Below are 24,144 nucleotides of genomic sequence, written 5' to 3'. Positions count from 1 at the left end.
AATTCATAACATTAAAGCCAGGCCAAGAGCAGTAGAGACTAAACGTGCAGACTTTGGGAATGAAATTCCAGCCGGTTCAGTGCCAGGAAATCTGCAAAATCTGCTACTGTCTGTCTAAGGCACAGAAATGTGTCCAAAGGATTGGAGCCCCTAATCAGAGCTTTGATTAATACTTCTCCATCCTCTGGGTCACAAAGCACCTAATTGAGTTATTTGAGACAATGCCTGCTGTCCCTCTTGTCGAATAATTCTCTACCAGAGAGATGTTAATAGTAATTGTCCTTTCCCAGCTCCAAGACTCAGGTGTATTGATATTTTACATCCACTAAAAGCTTAGAAGGTGATCCTATCACATCACGGCTTGCTGAAGGTCTGAGAAGAGAGAAGTGTGAGGAATGAAGGTTCTACTTACGTGTTACAGGATTGACTCCATGAACATCACGCAAGGGCATCGTGGGAAACATTCAGGCAGGTCGACCCATTGCAGCAGGTAAGAGATAGCGGTCAGGCCATGATCCTGTTTTTCAAAATATAAAGTGGAGATTAAATCACTGTCTCGTTTGTCACAGCTCAGCAATTTAGAGGACGAAGAGCGCAAAATCTATCCATCAATCAGCATTTATTGAGAGCTGCAGTTCACAGAATACAATGCTAGATATTCGATGAGTTAGTAGACATTATCTGTTAGTCGACAAAGAGTTTGCAGTTTAGGAGGGGAGACAGACACTGAACTAATTTACAGATAGAGCAAAACAACCTCAAAGTCAACCTGAAAGTGGAGACTTCGTACTCTCACAAATTTATCACTTTAAAGCCAACAATAACCCAAACATTCTTATACAGCAAAGGCTGATCCCTGAGTTTAGTACAAAATAGATAAGAACCTATATACTACCTTTCTTTTAAACCTCCAAAGTGTGCTCTTCACCAGTGGTATTACAGGATTAATTTCTGTGAAGGGAAATGTGCTTAACTCAATTCCTCAATACGTAATCATTGTTGAAAATAATAATAATAATAATGATGGTATTCATTAAGCATTTACTAAATGCCAAGAACTGTTCTAAGTGAGGTTATCAGGTTGTCCCACATGGGGGTCACAATCTTAATCCCCATTTTACAGATGAGGTAACTCAGGCACAGAGAAGTTAAGTGACTTGCCCAAAGTTACACAGCTGACAAGTGGCGGAGCTGGGATTCAAACCCACGACCACACAATCACAACTTACTCTTTCTAAAATGGTAAAGGGGCACATTTTCACCATTTTGCACAATTGCTACAGCCCAAATCTCTGGGGAGAGAGTGCGAGAGAGAGAGAGAGAAGGAGGCAGAGAGAAGTAGGGAGAGATGAGGCAGGCAGAAGCAGAGACAGAGACAGACAAATACAGACACACACACACATAACTAGTGTCTAGTACATGAGAATGAGGTGTTTTCTTAATGGTGTCCTTCACAACTTCATTTTGTAAGGCCCAATTTACCTGGAAGAAATTCCTTTTGTTATAATTTCCTCTCAGATCATGATGTAACAATTTATCTTCTGTTTGGCATTTCTGTAAAACTTCATTAAGCCCAGATACGTTGATTCGAATAAAAAGAAAATTCAAATTTGGTTCCCCAGTTGAAAAGCTCCCCTAATCTATGCTTAATAAAATAATCAGAGAATCTGAACTCTGCTACTTCAGGCTGCTTTTTTTTTTCTATTCCTTTGTATTTTGAATAATGAGGTTTTACTGAAATAACTTTAGAAGTGAACTGAAAGTACTGAAAGAGAAACTAGTTTTGAAAGATTTTTTTAGATAAGATAGTGCCATCAGCATCAGTATTAACTGAGTACTTACTGTGTGCTGAGTAACATAAAGAAAAAACACAGATACATTGCCTGCTTCCGAGAGCTTATAGTACAATGGGGAGGACCAGGTTGACTACATTAATAAGCAAAAAGGATGCTTATTCAATAAACATTTTTATGTTAATCACCCATTTTAGAAATTAAGTGCCTTATGGACAGGGAATGTGTCAATTTAATTGTGTACTTCCCTAGTACCTATTATTATTATTGCATTTGTTAAGTGCTTTTTATGTGGCAGGCACTGTACTAAGCTCTGGGGTGGATACAAGCAAATCGGGTTGGACACAGTCCCTGTTCCATGTGGGACTCACAGTTTCAATTCCCATTTTACAGATGAGATAACAGAGACACATCATCATCATCATCATCAATCGTATTTATTGAGCGCTTACTATGTGCAGAGCACTGTACTAAGCGCTTGGGAAGTACAAATTGGCAACATATAGAGATAGTCCCTACCCAACAGTGGGCTCACAGTCTAAAAGGGGGAGACAGAGAACAAAACCAAACATACTAACAAAATTAAATAAATAGAATAGATATGTACAAATAAAATAAATAAATAAATAGAGTAAAAAATATGTACAAACATATATACATATATACAGGTGGTGTGGGGAAGGGAAGGAGACACAGAGAAGTGAAGAGACTTGCCCAAGGCCACACAGCAGACAAGCGGCAGAGTTGGGTTCACTCCACCAAGTGGGCACTCAATAAATGCTACTACCACTACTGCTACAGTATTACTATTACTACTTGTATTATTCCTACTATACAAGAGAAGCAGCATGGCTCAGTAGAAAGAGCCCGGGCTTTGGAGTCAGAGGTCATGGGTTCAAATCCCAACTCCGCCAGTTGTCAGCTGTGTGACTTTGGGCAAGTGACTTCACTTCTCTGGGCCTCAGTGACCTCATCTGTAAAATGGGGATGAAGACTGTGAGTCCCCCGTGGGACAACCTGATCACCTTGTAACCTCTCCAGCACTTAGAACAGTGCTTTGCACGTAGTAAGCGTTTTTTGTTTTTTTTAGAGAAGCAGCATGGCTCAGTGGAAAGAGCCCGGGCTTTGGAGTCAGAGGTCATGGGTTCAAATCCCGGCTCTGCCAATTGTCAGCTGTGTGACTTTGGGCAAGTCACTTCACTTCTCTGTGCCTCAGTTCCCTCATCTGTAATATGGGGATTATGACTGTGAGCCCCCCGTGGGACAATCTGATCATCTTGTAACCTCCCCAGCGCTTAGAACAGTGCTTTGCACACAGTAAGAGCTTAATAAATGCCATTATTATTATTATTACTACTACTACTACCATACCTACTAGTATTAGTAATACCTCCCCTGCCTCCTCCGCTGGCCACACTTCTCTGGACTCTTTTTGCCATTCCCCAGCTCACACAGTAATAATAATAGTGGCATTTGTTAAGCGCTTGTTATGTGCCACGCACTGTACTAAGCACGGGGGAGGATACTAGCAAATCAGGTTGAACCTGTGTAGGGCTCACAGTCTTAATTCCCCTTTTACGGATGAGGTAACTGAGGCACAGAGAAGTGAAGTGATTTGCCCAAGGCCATGCAGCATACAAGTGGCAGAGCAGGGATTAGAACCCATGACTTTCTGACTCCAAGGCCTGTGCTCTATTCATTGTGCCAAGCTGCTTCCCTATCCACAGTAGTAGCTACAATTATGTGTGTCTCTCTTCCTCTCACTTCTCTATCTTCCCCCCTCTAGACTGTAAGGTCATTGTGGGCAGGGAATGTGCCTGTCATATAGTTATACTGTACTCTCTCAAGTGCTTAGTACAGTGCTCTGCACCTAGCAAGTGGTCAATAAATACTGTTGACTGATTGATTCCCCTCTCTGGACTGTGCCCAGGGATAGATTGTAGATCAGTGAAGGATCTTCCAGGAAGGGTCAGTTCACCCTCCTCCTCTAACCAGAACTCTGCTTTATGAGACTGAATCTCTTGTCAACCCCTGATTGTATTTTATTTCTTGCCCCAATTAGGTTCCTGCTAATTCACGCTATTTTTTTTTGTCGCTTCCATTATACAAAGTAATTTTCCTGAATTTCCTTTCTGATTGAGTCCACACCCCAGTCCCGGACTCTCTTATTAAAAGGGGAAAAAAAATGAATGCCTACAAGCCCCTTTACTCTCTTTATTACCATGGAAAAGGGGTTTTAATTGATCCAGATTAATCAGTTTTAGATCTGGTGATTCTCGGATTTTAGCTAGGATGCCCCAGGTCCAATTCTCTGGTATTGCCTGACCCTTGTTCCAGAGGAGGTGAGGGTTTCATTAATGGCAGGGATACTTAATTAGGTTAATCTGAGATAACCTCACCTGGGTTAGGGGCCAGTGCATCATGGGGTTTTGGCTGATTCATTCACTCAGTCACATTTATTAAGTGCTTACTGTGTGCACAGCACTTGAACTGAGCTCTTGGGAGATTTCAGTACAACAATAAACAGATACATTCCCTGTCCACAACGACCTTACAGTCTAGCTATGCCATTCCACAATTCCCTTGGTGCCAGAGTAGACTTATATTGGGATGCCAGGCTCACTTTATTGGGGAAAGGTTCAAGATTAAGGGTCTCTGTGTATAGTCATTCAATGACACTCACTCCCATGGAGGAAGTCCATTCAGCTGCACCATACAGAGGACTCAGATATAGCTGTTGGCTGGCACATTTGTAATCCTTGTCTTTCGATGGCATTCTTCTAAGGATGTCAGCCTTGCCCTACTCTGGCCTTAACTTACCTATGAAGAGATCTCCCCTGCCCCCCTACATCCCATCATCCCAAGTGTCTACAACAGTAATTGTCAAGTGGACAAATAGATTATAAATTCCTTGTGGACAGGGAGCATGTCTACCCACTCTGTATTGTATTGTACTCTTCCAAACACTGGGCACAGTTCTCTGCCCACAGTAACCATTCAACTTGTACTTGTACTTCCCAAGCGCTTAGTACAGTGCTCTGCACACAGTAAGCTCTCAATAAATACGATTGAATGAATGAATGAATGAATTCAAAAATTTGATCGATTGTTGGACTGACCAGGTCCCATGGAGTCACTGATGAGAATGACACTCCTGACCATCAGTTTTAAGGCATCAATCAGCTTTCTCCCACCCTACTTTTTCTTATCTCCCACTATTACCCCAGCTCACAGGTTTTGCTCCTCTTAGGCCAACTTATTCACTGTGCCTTGTTCTCATCTCTTTCACCACTGACCTCTTGGTTCTACCCTCCCTCCTGCCTGGAACTATCTCCCCCGCCACATCTGGCAAACCACTATTTTCCACATATTCATTGCTTTTTTGAAATCACATTTTCTCCAGGAGGAAATTACATCTTCCTGATGAATCTCTCATCTTCCTACCCTCTTCCCCACCTATTGCCACTTCAGCACTTCCACAAAACTTAAGCATTTGGTTACTCACCCCTCCTCCCCTGCCCCTGTGTACCTATCTTTCTACTCTGTTATTTTCCCCTACCTGCAACTTACTTTAAGGTTGGTCTCCCCCTCTAGATTGTAAGCTCTTGAGGTGGGGGGATCACATCCACTATCTCTACTGCACTCTCCCAAGCACTTAATGCATTGGTCTGAACAAAATGAGCACTCAGTACAAGTATTGATTGAATGATGAAGTTCTTGGGTCCCTTTGTGGCTTGCTCACCTTTACCCAACACTATCAATTTATTTAGCACTTTTTTGTCCTGTGAAATGAAACATTTCGTAAGTCTGGGGTTGTGGACATGTAAGATGAAGGTTTGATTGGCCCAAACTCCCCTAATTTGGAAAACTCATTCCTCTGGATTTTTATGAGAAGTCTAGCTTTTTAGGAGATGCCTCCCTCAGCCCCACAGTGCTTCTGTACATAGCAATCAATTATTTATATTAATGCCTATCTTCCCTTTTAGACTGTAAGCTCATTTTGGGCAGGGAACATATCTACTATCTCTGTTATTTTGTAATCTCCCAAGTGCTTAGAGTGCCCTGCACACAGCAAGCTCTCGATAAATATGATTGATTGATTTAATAGTGAAGTTTGGAGTCAAAGTGAAAACAACTAGGCACACTAACAATCTTTACCACTTGATGGAGAGCCCCTTCCTTCCTCTCCCCCTCGTCCCCCCTCCATCCCCTCCATCTTACCTCCTTCCCTTCCCCACAGCACATGTATATATGTATATATGTTTGTACGTATTTATTACTCTATTTATTTTACTTGTACATATCTATTCTATTTATTTTATTTTGTTAGTATGTTTGGTTTTGTTCTCTGTCTCCCCCTTTTAGACTGTAAGCCCACTGTTGGGTAGGGACTGTCTCTATATGTTGCCAATTTGTACTTCCCAAGCGCTTAGTACAGTGCTCTGCACATAGTAAGCGCTCAATAAATACGATTGATGATGATGATGGAGTTAGTTTTTTTCTCCCAATTCCTCAAGTCTGGTTTGGGTTCCTGGAGTTTTTCCCAGGGCTTCCATGTTCCTTTGCTGGCTCTGCTCTTGGGAAGAAAAAGTCCCTAGTAAACCCAAGTCCTTCACAATCATCTTGGCTCTCTAACTGATGCCCCTTTTCCATCAGAGCAATCTTTGTTCAGTCTCTCCTTTGTTGCTTCCTCTGAAGCTAATTTTCTCTCTAGGCCCCTTTATCTCTGTTCAGTTATTCTTTACCTTACCGGCTAATCTCTGATGTGGAACCGTGTCAAATGTTTTTCTAAAATATTAAATATATTCCTTCCCAGAACTTCCTTTATCTAGCCAGGCTGTCATAACTTCAAAGAACACCTGCCGATTAGTTATGCAAGCCTGAATTCACGGTGGCCAGCCATTACCTAACTGCTTCAACACACTGGAAAAAGGTGATGACTTGACCCAAACCTTTGGAGTTCACCTTCGTTCAAGTACTCCTTGCAGAGCAGGGAAAAATAGGGAGAGTGGAGAAATCCAGCTTTTAGTGACTCCTGCAAGCAGGCTTTTGGAGGCAGGCCTGTTTGGAGAGCCAGATGTTTTATTTTTCCTCAGATCCTCTTAAGGTGCATTTAGGGAAGCAGCATGATCTAGTGGAAAGAACATGGGCCAGGGAATTATAGGATCTGGGTTCTAATCCCAGCTCTGTCACTTACCTACTGTGCGACCTTGGGTAAGTCAGTTCACTTCTTCATACCTCAGTTCCCTCATGTGCAAAATGGGGATTCAATACCTCTTCTTCTTCCTATTTAGACTGCGAGCCCCATGTGTGGCCTGATCATCTTGGTGCAGTGCTTGGCATTTAGTAAGTGATTAACAAATATTGCAGTAGTTATTATTTAGGGTAGGAGCCCCACCTTGTATGAGATGACAAATCTCACTCTCCTTTTCTCATTCTTCAGCTGAAGTGTCAAAATGAGGGCACCATGGAAAGAGCATGGGGCTGGGAGTCAGGACAGCTGTTTTTCTCTGGGCAAGTTATGTAAATTTTCTGAGCCTGGGTTTCTACTGTAAGCTCTTAGAGTCTACCAACTCTATTGTACTCTCTCAAGTGCTTGATAATGGGTTCTGTGCCTAGCAGCACTCAATAAATACCATCAATTGATCTGTAAAATAGGGCTTGTAATCACCTCCTCGTCCTACTTCCCAGGGATGTTGGGAGTCTGAAATGAGAACATTGCTGTGAAAGCATTCTGGAAATTGAAAGCATTACAGGAAAAACAAGATATTATTATCATTGTTTTTACTGACAATTAAAGGTAATTAGCCCACATTAGTGGACAGGACCTCTTGCTTAGTTCCACAGGGAAAAGAATGCAAGCAAGTGAGGAAGTTGGTGGGGGAAGAGTGGCTTCTCCTGTGGGGTTAGAGTTGGGGAGAGAGCCTGTCCTTTTTTCCACCCCGCTACTTCCTTTTCTTGCTTCTCTTTCCATTTTCTGCAAAGAGCCATTTCCGTGAACGCTCTCCTGATTTTTTTTTTATGAAACGAGAAGCCCCCTTGATGAAATCACAGTTGTCCACAGAGAGAGAATTTTTGGCTCCAAATTCAGTAGTGAACAAGCAGGCTTGTCCATTAGTGGTAATAAAGCCAGGCCAGTGTTGGTCTCAAGAGCATTCCCACTGGCCGCTGAATACTGCCGTTTAAACTCATTTAAATTCCAATTTTTTTCACTATTTAGTCATTCGAGTCCTGCAGCATTTGGCTCAGCCCAGGCAGAAGGAGATGAAGGTGCTGGTATAGAGTCCAGGAATTTCTGGCTCTCAGGATCGACTCCTTCCTTCAAAGAAGGGTACATTTCTCCTTTAGTTAAAATACAGCCTGATGAGACAAGCAGAAAGCCACGGACCATATAGAAAGGGGAAGAGATGATAATTTTATTTAACAATCTAGGGTAAACAGAATCTCTTGAAGGGGGAGGGTTGGAACTGGAATGGATTATTCCTCTGACTCATCTTTCTGCAGTATTTCCAGATTTCCCATCCCCTGTGCTCACATTTAAGAATCTCAGAGACACATCCCAGAGGCAGGCCTATTCCCTTGGGTCACCTTGGAATTAGTCTGCTCTGTTAAGGATCCTTCAGGCTGCAAGAACCAGGGGTCCTGATCCCCCACCACCCACTTCCAAATAAATACATCAGGCCCGGATAGAGTATCAGATGCTCTTATGCAGGGAATGTGTCGCTTTGATTTGTATTTCCCATGCACTTAATAGAGGACATTTGCACCAAGTGGGGTCTCAATAAATGCTGCTCCCACAAAAGAGTTAGTAGTAAACACAACCTTGTCCTCAAGAAGCTTATAATCTTAGAGAAGGAGGTACATAAAAGAGGAAAAGGAAAAGTGGCTATGCTAAAGAATGAGGGCTTCAGGAAGAGGGTAATGCAAGACATTATTTTAAAGTGGATAACCATCCAAATTACTCTCAGCCTCTCTTTATCAAAATTAAATTTCCAGGTGAGAAAGGGACAGGAGTGAGGGAATAGCTTCCTTCCCACTTCTTTCTGATTTCATTCCCTAGAAACGAGGCTGTTTCAATCCTATCAGTGCAAAGTCAAATAGTAAAGCTGACACAGGACACTTTGGTTGCCTATTTCAAAGGTTGAGGACAGATGCTATTTTTAGAAACTTTTGGAAAATGGCGAAATATTCTATTCTGACACTAAAGTGTTTCTAAAGCCAAGTGCTACCTTCTTAAGATGCAAATATACACAACCATTCAATTCTCTCAGTGTCTTCCTTTTTTTTAAGCAGGAGATCGGATTTGTCAGATGGGGTATCATAGGTAAGGTGCCACTACCAGCTTCCTATCTTCCACTCAAGGGATTTTCTTGAAATAAATCCTGTTTCTTCGGGAGTGCCTAATCCTAGCTAAAACTAGAGCAAGGGTTTCAGCTCACACAGGAGCCAAAGGTTGAGATGATACTAAATGAAAGCGATAGGTCTGAAAGACTCTTAATCCACTTGGCCCTTATCTTTCTCCAAGCTCAAAGATTTATGGGCCATGTTTAGAGTTTCTGTCAAGAAGGTGGACAAACTCCCTTGATATATTCCAAGAGGAAAAAAAATAACGTATCGAAATTCTCACAGTCCTCAACAAACCTTCAAGCCAGCACTTTGACAGAGGACTTAAAGTCTTGGTGGATGGCTTCTTACCAGTTGACAATCAATCAATGATATGGATTAACACCTAGTAGAGCGCATTCCACCCATCAGGTGCTCAATAAACACTGTTATCGCTACCATTTGTTGAGCATCAGCTGAAAGTAAAGCACTGCAGTAAGCTTTTGGAAGAGTAATACAGAAGAATGATTCCTGCCCTCAAGCAGCTTAGAATCTAATGGGGAGACAAACAGTGAGAACAGGAGAAAAAACAAGGATCTAACAGCCAGTAGTACAAATACAATAGGACAAAATATGTAGAATGGACATGGAAATGCCTACCATCTCTTCGGGCAGAAAAATAGATGAGCTAACATTCTTTAGGAGCCCCGTGGTACTCTGTTGAAAGGTACTGCAATGTAAGTAGAATTTGAACTGAATCTCTCTGGCAGAAGGAATTCCCGACATTATCAGGGGAAGAACGAGGATTCCTCTACCCTGAGAATGATGATAAAAATATACAGTCAGTTGTACTGAGTAATTCCATTTATGAAATAATGGATATTAGATCTTAAATATTAAATTAATTTGATCCTTTCCCACTCAGTCTCTTCCCTCTTGCAGCTAAAATAACCAAGATCTATCATGTTTTTTAATCAAATTAGGAAGCAGATTTCCTCCTTTATTACTCTTCTATAAAAATCTATTTAGCATAAAATAAGGACGCGAAGCATTTTCAGGCAAAATTTGATTATATTCAGACTTAACTACTTCAAATTTCAACCAATTATTGAAGGATGCAGCTAATTGTTTCTCTGCTTCTAATTCAGCAATCTGTTTTTCCAGTTGTTTCAATCTGGCATCTCATTCCCTTTTCCTATCAGCAGAAAAAGGAATAATAGCCGTCCACAAAACCGGTTGTTCTTTATGGATAACACTGGGTGCCTTGAACAAATCCCATTATTTGTGTGACTAATTAGAGAAGATTCACTACCCAAAAAGAGAGGTTTGAGGAAGCATCTTCCTGTAATGTTCGTTTCTGAAAAGTCAGAGCCTAATCAATCAGTAGTATTTATTGAGCACCTAATATGTGCACTGCCCTATACTAAGTAAACCATTGGGAGAATGCTATAGAGTTTGTAGGCACTATCCCTGCCCTCAGGGAGCTTACCAATTCACGGGAGAGGCAAGTCTCTAAAATAAATGACCAACAGAGGAGAAAATAAGAGTATAAAGATATATTCATGTGTCCTATTGCCTATCAATCAATCAGTCAATCGATGGAATTTATTGAGCACCTACTGTGTGTAGAGCACTGGATTAAGTGCTGGGGAGAGCACAATAGCATAAATAGTCATGATTCCTACCCTACAGATTGTGGGCTGGAAAGTCAATATTTTTAACATACTTCTTCTGAAACTGAGTTCTAACAAAGGCATTAGACAAAAGCATCCTGGAAACGAAGGTTTTCGATCTTAGTCATTGCTTTCTTTACCGGTTGTTATCAGCGTGCTGTTCTTTAGAGCACTACTGGTGATCTTCCAACTGACCAAATCAATTACTCAATCGATATACTATTTATTGAGTGATTACTCTGAGCAGAGCACTATGCTAAGCACTTGGGCTCAGGACAACTCTCATCTCTGGGGCTATCTATTTTCAAGCTAAATTCAGACTTTCACGAAAGAACCCCTACTCCCCTGAAAGGAGAAATGACTGGGACTATGACTTTCCAGGACTAGGAAAAGACTTTCTTTGGTGATTAATTAGTAGGATACATTTATGGACACTTAAAATAGAAAAAGTTTATTTTTGTGGCAATAAATGATACTGTATACTCGGATGTTGACGGGCAGACTGAAAAGCAGTAGCCTTCTCCGAACTGAAAGTTCGGTGCTGATTGTTGCAGCCGCTATTCTGAATTATTGTCAGACTACACATTGGGGTAATTTCAGCCTATTAATTGTGCATTCAACCTTACTGCTAGCCATCTGTATTAACACTTCTGACTCTCTCTCTTCATTATGATGTGTCATTGTGAATTGCACTTTTCCTGTAAAAATGAAGTGTGAAAAGGAAGAAGCCCATTGCTTCTCAGGCTTCATTACTCAAGTATATTTCTGGCACATTTATTTCTTGGGTTGTCACCGAATTTTGTTGTCAGCATTCACGATAAAGAAAAAAAAACAGAGCGGCATGTAAAAGATCACATTTCCCTCTTCTGTGGCCATTAGAATGTCCTCCCTCTAGTCTTTCAAAGACCTCTTCAAATGCCTGCTTCTTTCCACAATTCCTGGTGCAAGAGTCTTGAAGAAGCTGCTCTGTAAATATTTTATCCCAACCCATTTATTCATTATTTATCTGTTTACGAGTCTGTTTCTTGCTGCTTGCCTTTTCTGGATTTGTTGTGCCGTGTGGGCTGTCATCCCCACCTTTCGCCATTTGTTCTTCACTGCAGTGGGCTGACTTAGTCTAAGAGATCTGAGGAACTTGGAGTGTGTTAATCTTATCTCTAGACGTCATGCCCTCCTTGTGGGCTCTGGACACTTTGGAAGTTGTTCTAACCTGGCCAGGAGTAAACTGAGGCAGTAAACTGAAGGGCAGAACTTGGAATGTTTAATTTCAGGTGCAGTGGTTTTCGTGGGAAGATCTGGGGGTCAGATTCTGATGGAGACCCCCATCAGGATTGCCAGCCCTACAATTCTCTCCCAGGCTAGAAAGAACATCCACCTCGAAATCTCATTGACTAAATTGGTTTTTCTCTTGTCCAGAAACCTGGTGATAATTTTCATACTGTCAGTGTGTAGACTGCAAATACTAGGTGATAAACTCGGTGTGGGCAGGAAGAGTACAATACAGCAGAATTAGCCGTCATGTTCCCTGGCCATAACAAGCTTACAGTCTATCGGAAATTGCTCAGATGTGTCAGGATCCAAACACTTGTTAATTGTTTTCAATCATTTCAGCTTAATCAATCATAGTAGTCACTGAGTACTTTCTGTGTGCTGGGCACTGTATTACGGACTTGGTTGACTACAACAGAGTTAAAACGTGAGTCTGGCCCCCTTAGGCATTTACAATCTAGAGGGCAGAAAGATGCAAAACTAATTTACAGGTGGGAGGAAAAAGGAAGAATGGATCTGTAGATTAGTAAGTGTTTTTGAAGTACCAATCAATCAATCAATCGTATTTATTGAGCGCTTACTGTGTGCAGAGCACTGTACTAAGTGCTTGGGAACTACAAGTTGGCAACATATAGAGACAGTCCCTACCCAACAGTGGGCTCACAGTCTAAAAGGGGGAGACAGAGAACAAAACCAAACATACTAACAAAATAAAATAAATAGGATATGTACAAGTAAAATAAATAAATAAATAGAGTAATAAATATGTACAAACATATATACATATACATACATATATATACATACATATATACAGAGGGCGTTGGATGATATACAAAGGAGTGTTTTATATGACAAGTAAATAAGTGTGTAGTTGGCATAGAAGTGTTGTGGTAGTGATTAGAGGATATAACTTGAGGAAAAGAGAGATTAACCGGGAAAGGCCTTGTACATCGATATGATACTGTAGCTACGAGGCCAAGAATAATCAAAGTATTTTACCTGCCCAAGATACTAAACTTAATTTGATGAGCCACATGTATCCGTCGAAGACTGGAAAGGATCCCTCTTAGTTGTCACCCTGTTGTCTTGGTGCAGGATACAAACGATGAATGAGAAATGGAAGAGTGGACAGAAGATGATGTTTTGCCATTGGTCCTGATGGATCATTTTGACTATAACACAGAAAAGACCGAGTGAAAATTGGAACCAGATAGGCTTCCGTTAATTGGCAAATTAGTACTGCTTGGCTGCAATCCACTGCTTTTTAAATAATCTCCATTCCTGTCCAATTTTGCTTTTCCAGACCAGGCATTGAACCTGCCATCCTGGGTTGTGAGGTGGATGTGCTGCCACTGGAGTTTTTTGAGGTGGGGGTGACATGTCCTGAACGTTTTAGAAGAAAAATGATCTGGGCAGCAGAGTGAAGTATGGACTGGAGTGGGGAGAGACAGGAGGCTGGGAGATCAGCAAGGAGGCTGATGCAGTAATCCAGGCGGGATAAAATGAGAGATTGTACCAAGGTAGTGGTTTGGATAGAGAGGAAAGGGCAGATTTTAGCGATGTTGTGAAGGTGTGATTGACAGGATTTGGTGACAGACTGAATATGTGGGTTCAATGACAGAGAGGAGTCTGTCCCACATGGGGCTCACACTCGTAATCCCCATTTTACAGATGAGGTAACTGAGGCCCAGAGAAGTTAAGTGACTTGCTCAAGGTCACACAACAGACATGTGGTGGATCTGGGATTAGAACCCAGGTCCTTCTGATTTCCAGGCCCATGCTCTATCCACTAAACCATGCTGCTTCTTGTAAATCATGCTGCTTCTACAGATACCATTAATAGATATTATTACTATTATTATTATTATAAGTAGCCACTGAAAGCAAGCAGAGATATGATCTGGAAATGGAGGGGAAATCTGTGCAGAAACAGAGAGGAAGAGCGATAATATTACTGTTCAGTAGCAGTGAGTATGCTGAGATTAGGTTGGGCTCAGATTCACACTGTATGGAAGAGAAGATTACTCCCCTATTCGTCCATTCTGATCTTCCCTCATCAACTCAATTTAAAAGTCCTCCTGGCTTTTAGTACAGTGCTCTGACCATATTAAGTGTTCAATAAATACTATTGATTGACTGATTGATTAAATACGGCTGCATGATCAAATGGAAGAATCAAACCTGTCCCAGTAATGAAAGACTTTTAACTGATTTTTTTACAAATGCGGTATCAACTTTCCCTAAGCCCTCACTTCCCCTATCTTTCCTCCCATCTGTGTCACCCGTGCATTCAGATCTGTAGTCAGTCAATCGTATTTATTGAGCACTTACTGTGTGCAGAACACTGTACTAAGCAATAGGAAGAGTGCAACATAACATTAAACAGACACATTCCCTACCCACAATGAACTTACAGTCTAGAGGAGGAGACAGACATTAATATAAATAAATAAATTACAGATATCTGTACTGCTGAAGCACTTGATATTCACCTCACCTCCAGCCTCACAGCAGTTTTGTACATATCCTTTACACTCTGCCGTTTCCCCTACCGGCAATGTCTGTTTCCCCATCTAGACCGTAAGCTCCTTGTGGGCAGGGAACTTTTCTACCAATTCTATTGCAGTGTACTCTCCCTAGCTCTTAATATAATGGTCTGCACAAAATTAGTGCTCAATAAATGCTGTTGATTGATTGATTAAACCTGTTTTGATTGGGCTGCATATCGCCGAAGAGTAATCCCACAGTTTCTTTGCATTCTTTAATCAAGAATGCATGTAACACTGTGAGCCATCAAGGGAAAAAAAATAACTAGTTAATTGTGCCCAAGCCTCCTTGTTTTTCACAATACCGATGCGTCCTTTCCCTGGATTCTTCTTGCTTTTCATTTATTTAATCCCAACGCTACCCCAGACACAAACATGCTAATTCCTTTCTGGATTTTTGCTACGCTGAAAGAAAAAGCATCAGTCAGACTTCAGAGAAAACCACATTTTAAATATGCAGTTGGTTTGCCATGCACAAAATTATTTTAAGTTCAGGGACACCAGAATTTAGGCTGCTAATTGCCTTTGTAAGAACTGCCAATTTTCTGTCGAGGTGTTGCTGATGAAAAGCGCCTGAATTGTTCCCCATTTAACTCCTCTGTTCACAAAATGATTATGTTTTAGATCAAAGCTAAACTTTGGCATCACAATAAAAAGCTGTGTGCCTCGACAGTATCAACAAAATGAATGGCTCCACAGGCCAAGCTTCGGGGAGAATCATTATTAGGCGATAGGCGGATTGCGTCGACAATTATTTTTCGGCCATGGATCATTTATAACACTTTTCTGAAAACACTATTTATTTAGAGCCCCGCGTTTCCTATGCTACCCTTTGAAAACTAGTTTCCAGCAAGAGGAAAAGCAAGAAGAATTGCCAGACCTCACTAACATCCAAATCAAATGTGAATCTCACATGTGAAATGAAAATTAAAGATATTGAAGTCACAAACTTCCTAGGTCAAAGGTGTGACTCAGATTTGAAAGCCATTTTCTGCTTTTTGGCTTTTATAATTACTGTGAATAGTCACCTCTTTCTTTCACCATCGATTACTATTTTCAAAGTGTCCATTGATATTACTATGCTCGAATAGACAATCAATTGATAGATCACTCTGGGTTTATTTTTTAAAAGGCGGAGAAATATTTCTTCCTATTTCTCCAGGTTGAATATCTCTCCTCGCTAAAAGCCTCCTAAAAGTCCACCTCCCCCATGAAATATTCCCTGATTGATCCTCACATCACCATGATCATACCATGTCCCCAGCCACCTCTGCATCCATATATGCTCATCTGTTCTTGATCGATCAATCAGTGGTATTTATTGAGCGCTTACTGTGTGCAGAGCACTGTACTAAGCACTTGGGAGAGTCTAACAGATGATAGGCACGTTCCTTGCACACAAGGAGTTTACAATCTAGAGGGGGAGAAAGACATTAAAATGAATTACGGATATTGATATAAGTGCTGTGGGACTGGGGGTGGGGTGAATATCAAGTGTTTTAAGGTGCTTTAAGATCCAAGTGAATAATAATGATAATAATAATGTTGGTATTTGTTAAGTGCTTACTATGTGCCAAGCACTGTTCTAAGTGCTGGGGTAGATACAAGGTAATCAGGTTGTCCCACGTAGTGCTGACAGTCTCAATCCCCATTTTACAGATGAGGGAATTGAGGCCCAGAGAAGTTAAGTGACTTGCCTAAGGTCACACAGCTGACAAGCGGTGGAGTCGGGATTAGAACCCACGACCTCTGACTCCTAAAACCAGGCTCTTGCCACTAAGCCACGCTGCTTCTCTGTGCATGAGATCATAGGTTCATCAGATCATAGATGGTACATTTTCCACATGGGGCTCACAATCTAAAAGGAAATAATAACAGGTATTTCCCCGCCCCCTCCCCCCACCATTTTACAGATGAGGAAACTGAGGTACAGAAAACATAAGTGAATTGCACAAGTTCACAAAGGAAGCCGGAGGGGAGCAGGTTGGAACCCGGATCTGTCCTTCACTAGGTAATGCTGCCTTGAGAAAAGTTGCAAAATGAGATTTTTAGAAACCTCACAAATAAATAAAGTTACACATACAGTAACTCATCCACCCATTTGGAGTGACTAATGCTTTGTGCTGTGGGGGAAACACTGATTTCATTTGTCTACTACTTTTTTCTAACCGAGAACGGTGTGGATTTATTAAAAATAATGTGTGGGTTATTGCACATAGAGCTTAACAAATACCATCATTATTATTATTATTATTTGGTTGAATTATTATGCGGTAGATAACAACCTGCTAATCTGCATCTTTTCTGAGACCTGAACAAGTGGAAGTCATCTTAAATGACAGCAAGAGGGATTTTGGTGAATGAGGAGGAGGAAGGTTTGAACAAACAGTTCTAGTCTGTGAGCCCACTGTTGGGTAGGTACCGTCTCTATGTACTGCCAACTTGTACTTCCCAAGCGCTTAGTACAGTGCTCTGCACACAGTAAGCGCTCAGTAAATACGATTGATTGATTGACTGAACAAAGAATAAGGCGGTTCTTTATATGTGGGGTCTTGAGCCTTGAGAAATGCCCTAAGTGTTAGAGTCCTTCACACCGCAAGGAAGGCAGGTTACTGGAGGCAGAGTGGATAGACTTGAATTCTGAACTTTCGGGACCATCTACTTTAGTATCTATTTTATTCTTGATCACTCAGGCTCTTGGTCCCCAAATCTCCAAATCTCAAAAACTGGACCAAAACACATCTGCCATTTATGCCATGAGACTTCATTTCTCTAGACCCTGACCTATTCTCTGTCAAATCCCAGGAGACCTATCTGTCCTTTAATGTCTGTCTCGTCCATTGAAGTGTAAAGTGTAAGCTCCTTGTGGGCAGGGAACTTATCTCGTGCTCCTGGGACTTTTCCCAAGGGCTTAATATAGTACATTGCACCCTCTAGACTGTAAGCTTGTTGTTCATTCATTCATTCAATCGTATTTATTGAGCGCTTACTGTGTGCAGAGCACTGTACTAAGCGCTTGGGAAGTCCAAGTTGGCAGCATATAGAGACGGTCCCTACCCAACAGCGGGCTCACAGTCTAGACTCCTGAATGTACTGGGAAGCAGTGTTGCCTAGGGGATAGAGCACGGACAAGGGAGCCTGAGGACCTGGGTTCTAATCTCACTTGTCTGCTATGTACGTATCCGTAATTTATTTCTTTGTATTAATGTCCGTTTCCCCTCTAGGCTGTAAGCTCGTTGTGGGCAGGTAACCTGTCTATCAACTCTGTTGTACTGTACTCTCTCAAGTGAGAAGCAGCGTGGCTCAGTGGAAAGAGCCCGGGCTTTGGAGTCAGAGGTCACGGGTTCAAATCCTGACTCCGCCAGTTGTCAGCTGTGTGCTTTGGGCAAGTCACTTAACTTCTCTGTGCCTCAGTTACCTCATCTGTAAAATGGGGATTAAGACTGTGAGCCCCCCGTGTTGTTGGCAGGGAATGTCTCTGCCAACCATTATATAGTATTCGCCCAATCAATCAATCAATCAATCATCATATTTATTGAGCACTTACCGTGTGCAGAGCACTGTACTAAGCGCTTGGGAAGTACAAGTTGGTAACATATAGAGACAGTCCCTACCCAACAGTGGGCTCACAGTCTAGAAGGGGGAGACAGAGAACAAAACCAAGCATATTAACAAAATAAAATAAATAGAAGAGATATATACAAGTAAGATAAATACATAAATAGAGTAATAAGTATGTACAAACATATATACATATATACAGGTGCTGTGGGGAAGGAAAGGAGGTAAGACGGGGGTGTTAATTGCCCAAGCAATTAACACATTGCTCTGCCCAGAATAAGAATTCAATAAATACGATTGATTGATTGACTGATTGGTACACAACAAATACCATTATCATTGTAAAGTTTTATCTTAGTGGGCACACTTCACCTGCATCAAATAATTTTTATAATATCCTAATAACACGGTTGATAAAAAGGAGTTTCCTTTAAAGCTGGGTCTGTGATCATAAAGATATGAAGTTCAGATTTTAATAAGTGAGGCTGAGTTGTAAATTTTCTCGATATTAAAAATGTCTCAGCATTATGAGATCATTCTCCTGTACAGCGATTGTGTGACAGTTCTGATTAAGGATGCAGATATTAAAGTAGAGGATCACAAATGTCAAAATATTCATCCCTAACACAAATGAACCAATAACTTTGTCTTACCGTCCAACTTACCTAGGTGGCATTCTGTCATTTAACCAGAGAAATACATTTGGATAGAAAGTGGTTTGTCTCTTAAATTAGATTAGCAAATTTTGAACAGACACCAATGACGATTTGAATTTAAATGAAAAAATGGGTAAGAGCAGTTGTGTTAAAATAATATAAGACACAGACATCCAAAACTTGGTCTGACTGAGAGCAAAACAACTTTTTGTGAGGCCGCATGGCCTGGTGGAAAGAGCATGGGATTGGGAGCCAGGAGACCTACGTTCTAATCCCAGTTCTGCCATGGGTCTGTTGTGTAGCCTTGGACAAGTTGCTTCACCTCCCTTGGCCTCAGTTTCTTCATCTGTAAAATGGGGATAAAACAAATTGTGAACTCTATGCATCGCAGGGACTATGTCCCATCTGAGACCCTTGTATCTATTCCAGCTCTGGGCACACAGTAAGTGTTTAATACATATTATTATTATTATTGTGCATACAGTGGTGGGAGATTGTTTTCTGCCACTTGCTTGATGTTACCTTGGGTGTGCCACTTAACTTCTCGGTGCCTCAGTTCCTTTATCAGCAAAATGGGTTTGTTCTCCCTCCTATTTAAACTGGGAGCTCCACGTGAGATCTGATGATCTTGTATCTACCCCAGCTCCAAGTACAGTATTTGGCTCATAGTAAGCTCTTAACAAATACCACATTTATTATTACTGTTATTATTATTATCGTAAAGCTTAGAAGTGGCCTGCCATCCAGGTTAGGACAGATTATCCTTCTAATTATCCAGAGCAAGATCTCTAGGAGACAGTTGCGTGGGATAATAATAATAAAACTGAGTTTTTTTTAGCACTTACTATGTGCCAAGAACTGTACTCAGAGCAAGGGTAAATACAATCAGATCAGACACAGTACCTGACCCACATGGGGCTCACACTCTAAAAGGGAGAAGGTAACAGGTATTTAATCCCCATTTTACAGATGAGGAAACGAAGGCCCCGAATTTAAGTGATTTGCCAAAGGACACACAGAAGGCACCTGGCAGAGCCGGGATTAGAACTCCTGGCCCTTGTTTCTCAGTCCTGGGCTCTTTCCACTAGGCAACACTGCACAGGGAGGAGATTGTCAGGAACAGACACAATGGTGTGTTGATTTTCAAAAGGCCACTCCTGAGGTAGGTCATCTGGACACTCCACATAGGACACTGAAATCTAATCAAGCCGCTGGATTGGGAAGTGAGTAAGGCAATGGGTCTCTGGAGAAGGAATTTCTCCTGGGCCAGGGAAATTCTTCTGGGAAATGAGAAAAAGGAGAAAAGACAAAAGGAGAAATGTCATGAAAAAGACAAGCCAGGGAAATAGGGAACAGATGTTTAGGAATAGGAAAGAGAATGAAGAGAGGCATAAAAGAAATAAAGAAACAGAGGGAGGCTGAAGAGAAAAGGAAGTTTGAACACGGTAAAAGAGAGTGCCCCTTTGTAATGTAGTTTTCACTTTCAGTGCAGGCTCTCACAAGCTGCCTCTGCTTCCATGCACACAGGACTTGAATACCAACTAGAGAACTGAATTTTCCTTTCTGAGGCACTGAAAACCTAGACAAGGTCTGGTGGAGGGTAATTCAGTGACTGCCCAGTGGTCCTGCACGATAAATCTCCAATTAAATGTCCATAGCCAAAAGTGAGGTCCCTTGTCATCAAATCAGACTTTTCAAACTTCAATTGGGGATGTTCCCTGTCCTCCTGAATATTTCTTGCCAGCAATCTGATGCCCTCTGGAAAAGGCACTGGGCTTGAGATTCTGCAAGGAAGCTGATCTCAGAGCTCCCAAGAAGGCCAGCAGTGCCCTTGGCCGATCTGCTTTTATTTGTTGACTGGATCTCTCCAGGCCCAAAATTTCTTCTGGCTGCCTTATATTAATAATGATAATGGCATTTGTTAAGCGCTTAATATGTGCAAAGCACTGTTCTAAGTGCTGGGGGGGATACAGGGTGATCAGGTTGGCCCACGTGGGGCTCACAGTATTAATCCCCATTTTACAGATGAGGTAACTGTGGCTCAGAGAGGTTAAGTGACTTGCCCAATGTCACACAGCAGACATGTGGCAGAGCCAGAATTCGAACCCATGACCTCTGGCTCCAAAGCCCGTGCTCTTTCCACTGAGCCACGCTGCTTCTCTGGAAGGTTGTGTGGGTGGAACATATGTAAGAGACATTTTCACTTCACAACAGCATTAGAATGGAAGCTCCTTGTGGGCAGGGATTGTGTCTCAGGCTTCTGTTCTACTTTCTTTTGCACGCAGTAGCAGCTCAGTAAGTTCTTTACTGGTATTCCTCCTCTTCCTCCTTCTCCTCTTATTGCTATTCCTACTAAGAGCCAACTATGCTTAATCCAATATGAATTGTAAATAGTCTCGGAGAAAAAAATAATAATTAATAATGATAATAACAATGGTGATTTTTGTTAAATGCTTACTATGTGCCAATCACTGTACTAGGTGCTGGGATAGATACAGGAGAAACAGGCTCAGTCCCTGTCACATATGGGACTCACAAAGTAGAAGGAAGTGCAGGAATTTCTTCCCCATTTTACAGATAAGGAAACTGAGGCACAGAGAAATTAAGTGAAGTAAGAGAAACAATGGAACCTAGTGGAAAGAGCATGGACTTGGGAGTCAAAGGATCTGGGTTCTAATCACTGTTCCACCACTTAGCTGTTGTGTGACCTTGAGCCAGTCACTGACCCCCTCTGTCATGGCTTCTGGTGCCAAGTTCCACAGCTCATATGTAGCCCCAGAGTTCACCCGGGCCTAGGAGGGGAACACAAAGGCTCTGGAGAAAGTTCTGGGTTCAAATTCTGCCCAGAGAAACACTCTGTGACATCAGTATACTGCTGCAAAATTGTGCACGCTTCTCTGCACGCAGAAGGTGCTCAATAAATGCTATCAATTGATGATTGGATGACTCATTGGTGGCCAACTTAAACCCAATAGATAATGCCATCAAACTTCATGCTTGGACTAACTATTGGCACTAAGTTTTCTGAACAATTGCCCATATCTAATCCTATTCACGTTGACAGCCATCACTGGCCATTTACCATGAAACGGTCCTTCAGGAGAGATTGTCAGTGGATTTTTCCCTCTCTGAAATGGTCTAAGTGCCCACTAAAATCTTGGTTGGACAAAAATATTTCCCAGTCTCCCCAGTCGAGCTCACTCATCACACTATGATCATGAACATTTTCAATTTAGGGAGTTTGGGGCAGTGATTATTGTCAGTGGGAAAGAACATGAGAACATATGGTAGTCTGTTTAGATTTTTAATTGGTTTATCCAAATACCCTTGGGTTTGCATATTCTAAATCCACGATTGTGAGGGGTTTGGAGAGGGGCACTGCAGTAGAAACAGAAGTGAGAGATGAAGAGAGAGAGAGAAAGAGAGAGAGAGAGAAAATCAGAGAAGCCCATTAATGAAACATGCTGAAGGGTAGCCAACTGCAAAAGAAAGTGCCATCCTGCAAAATTAAATCTTTTTGGGTTTATGTTCTTTCCGATAGTTTTGTCGTTCAATTATGTGCAATGCAACCCAAAGCATTTCTTACTACGGATAAACTACTTAACTTTCCACAGTACCTTACCTTATATTTATAGAACTCTTCTACTTTATTTAGAAGACAAAAAAACCCTAGTTTTTAGTGCTGAATTTTTAAAAAAATCATTGCCCATCCCCGTAATACTCTCAGTGAAGTAAATAATTTAACTTCAGGCATCCTTATAGAACATAAAAAATGTGAGTATATGCTTGGTCTTGCTATCAATAACAAGAGATGAAAATCTTGTAAATGGATAAGGAGTAGGAAGTAGTTTTTGATAACAAACACAACAATAACAATAATAATATTTGAATGCCACTTTGATTTTTCCAATGCATTTTTACTTTACTCATCTCACACTGTCCATACAGCATTCTGGTGAGGTCTGGGGAGAAAATTAAATTTTATTAATTCAAATTTTCTAGTGGGGAAGCTGAGTCGAAAGTGGTGAAGTGACTTGCAAAGATTTCTTTGTAGGTCAGGAGTATGAGGATATCACCTGCTACTTCAGACCTTTTGATTTTAGTTTGTTTGGGGGGGGGGCTTCGTGGCCTATTGAAAAGAACATGGGTTTAGGAGTCAGGAAATTCCAGTTCTAATCCTGTTTCTTTTGCTCACCTGCTATGTGACCTTAGGCAAGTCACTTAACTTCTCTGAGTTCTCAGTTTCATCATCTGTAGACTGGTGATAAAATTCTTGTTTACTGTTCCTCTGTGGTACATGGACTGTGACTGTGTCTGATCTTATTATCTAGTGCCTACCCCTGTACTTGGTATAGTGTTTGGTACATATAAACACTTAAAATCCCTGATTATATCCAAATTAATATGAGTGCATTAAATATTTCTTACAAAAAATCTGTGACACTAATGAAATTCTAGGAGTGCCATGTACTCCTTTAAACTTAACTTTCTGAAAATGGTTTTTTAAGAAAAATAGCATGGCCCAGTGGAATAAGCAACAGAGCTGGGAATCAGAGGACCTGGGTTCTAGTCCCAGCCCCACCATTTGTCTTTGTGACCTTGGGCAACTTAGTTAATGTCTCTGTGCCTCAGTTACCTTATCTGTAAAATGAGAATTAAATCCTACTCCTCCCTATTCTTAGATTGTGAGCTGTATGTGGGACAGGGACTGTGTCCAACCTGATTAACTTGTATCAACCCCAGTGCTTAGAACAATGCTTGGCTCATAGTAAACACTTAATGAGTACCATGGTTATTATTATTTTTCTCTTGGAGTTTTTTTCCAGACTGCTCTCTCACTGTAGTCACACAGCTGACATCTGTATATATGTATATATGTTTGTACATATTTATTACTCTATTTTACTTGTACATGTTTATTCTATTTATTTTATTTTGTTAATATGTTTTGTTTTGTTGTCTGTCTCCCCCTTCTAGACAGTGAGCCCGCTGTTGGGTAGGGACCGTCTCTATCTGTTGCCAACTTATACTTCCCAAGCGCTTAGTACAGTGCTCTGCACACAGTAAGTGCTCAATAAATACAACTGAATGAATGAATGAATGAATGTAAGATTAAATGAGAAACATAAAGATTGGAATCTTTGGAATCCCAGGCAATGCCTTGGGAGTAGTTTTTAACATAGTAATAATTATGGTATTTGTTAAGCGCTTACTATGTGTCAAGCGCTGTTCTAAGCGCTGGGGTAGATACAAGGTAAACAGGTTGTCCCAGGTGGGGCTCACAGTCTCAATCCCCATTTTACAGATGAGGTAACTGAGG

The 24,144-nt window shown here is 41.3% G+C and overlaps 1 protein-coding gene across 3 annotated transcripts in view; it reads right to left on the bottom strand.

Moving 5' to 3' along the window:
* The window catches only part of FUT9 (fucosyltransferase 9), an 87,447-nt gene that overhangs the window by 5,712 nt on the left and 57,591 nt on the right, over window positions 1-24,144 (bottom strand). For 2 of the 3 annotated variants that reach the window (XM_038761135.1, XM_038761138.1), the window contains one exon: window positions 413-517. In XM_038761135.1, coding sequence (XP_038617063.1) covers window positions 413-464 — 52 coding nt within the window. In that variant the 5' untranslated portion in view covers window positions 465-517. Of the gene's footprint in view, window positions 1-412; window positions 518-13,060; window positions 13,220-24,144 lie in introns of those variants that run through there. The other variant, XM_038761136.1, reaches the window with a different exon arrangement.

Source organism: Tachyglossus aculeatus, chromosome 19 (genome assembly GCF_015852505.1).
Source record: "Tachyglossus aculeatus isolate mTacAcu1 chromosome 19, mTacAcu1.pri, whole genome shotgun sequence".
NCBI classification, from domain to species: Eukaryota; Metazoa; Chordata; class Mammalia; order Monotremata; family Tachyglossidae; genus Tachyglossus; species Tachyglossus aculeatus.
The sequence above is the reverse complement of the archived record's forward strand: the minus strand, read 5'-3'. Positions and strand labels throughout refer to the sequence as shown.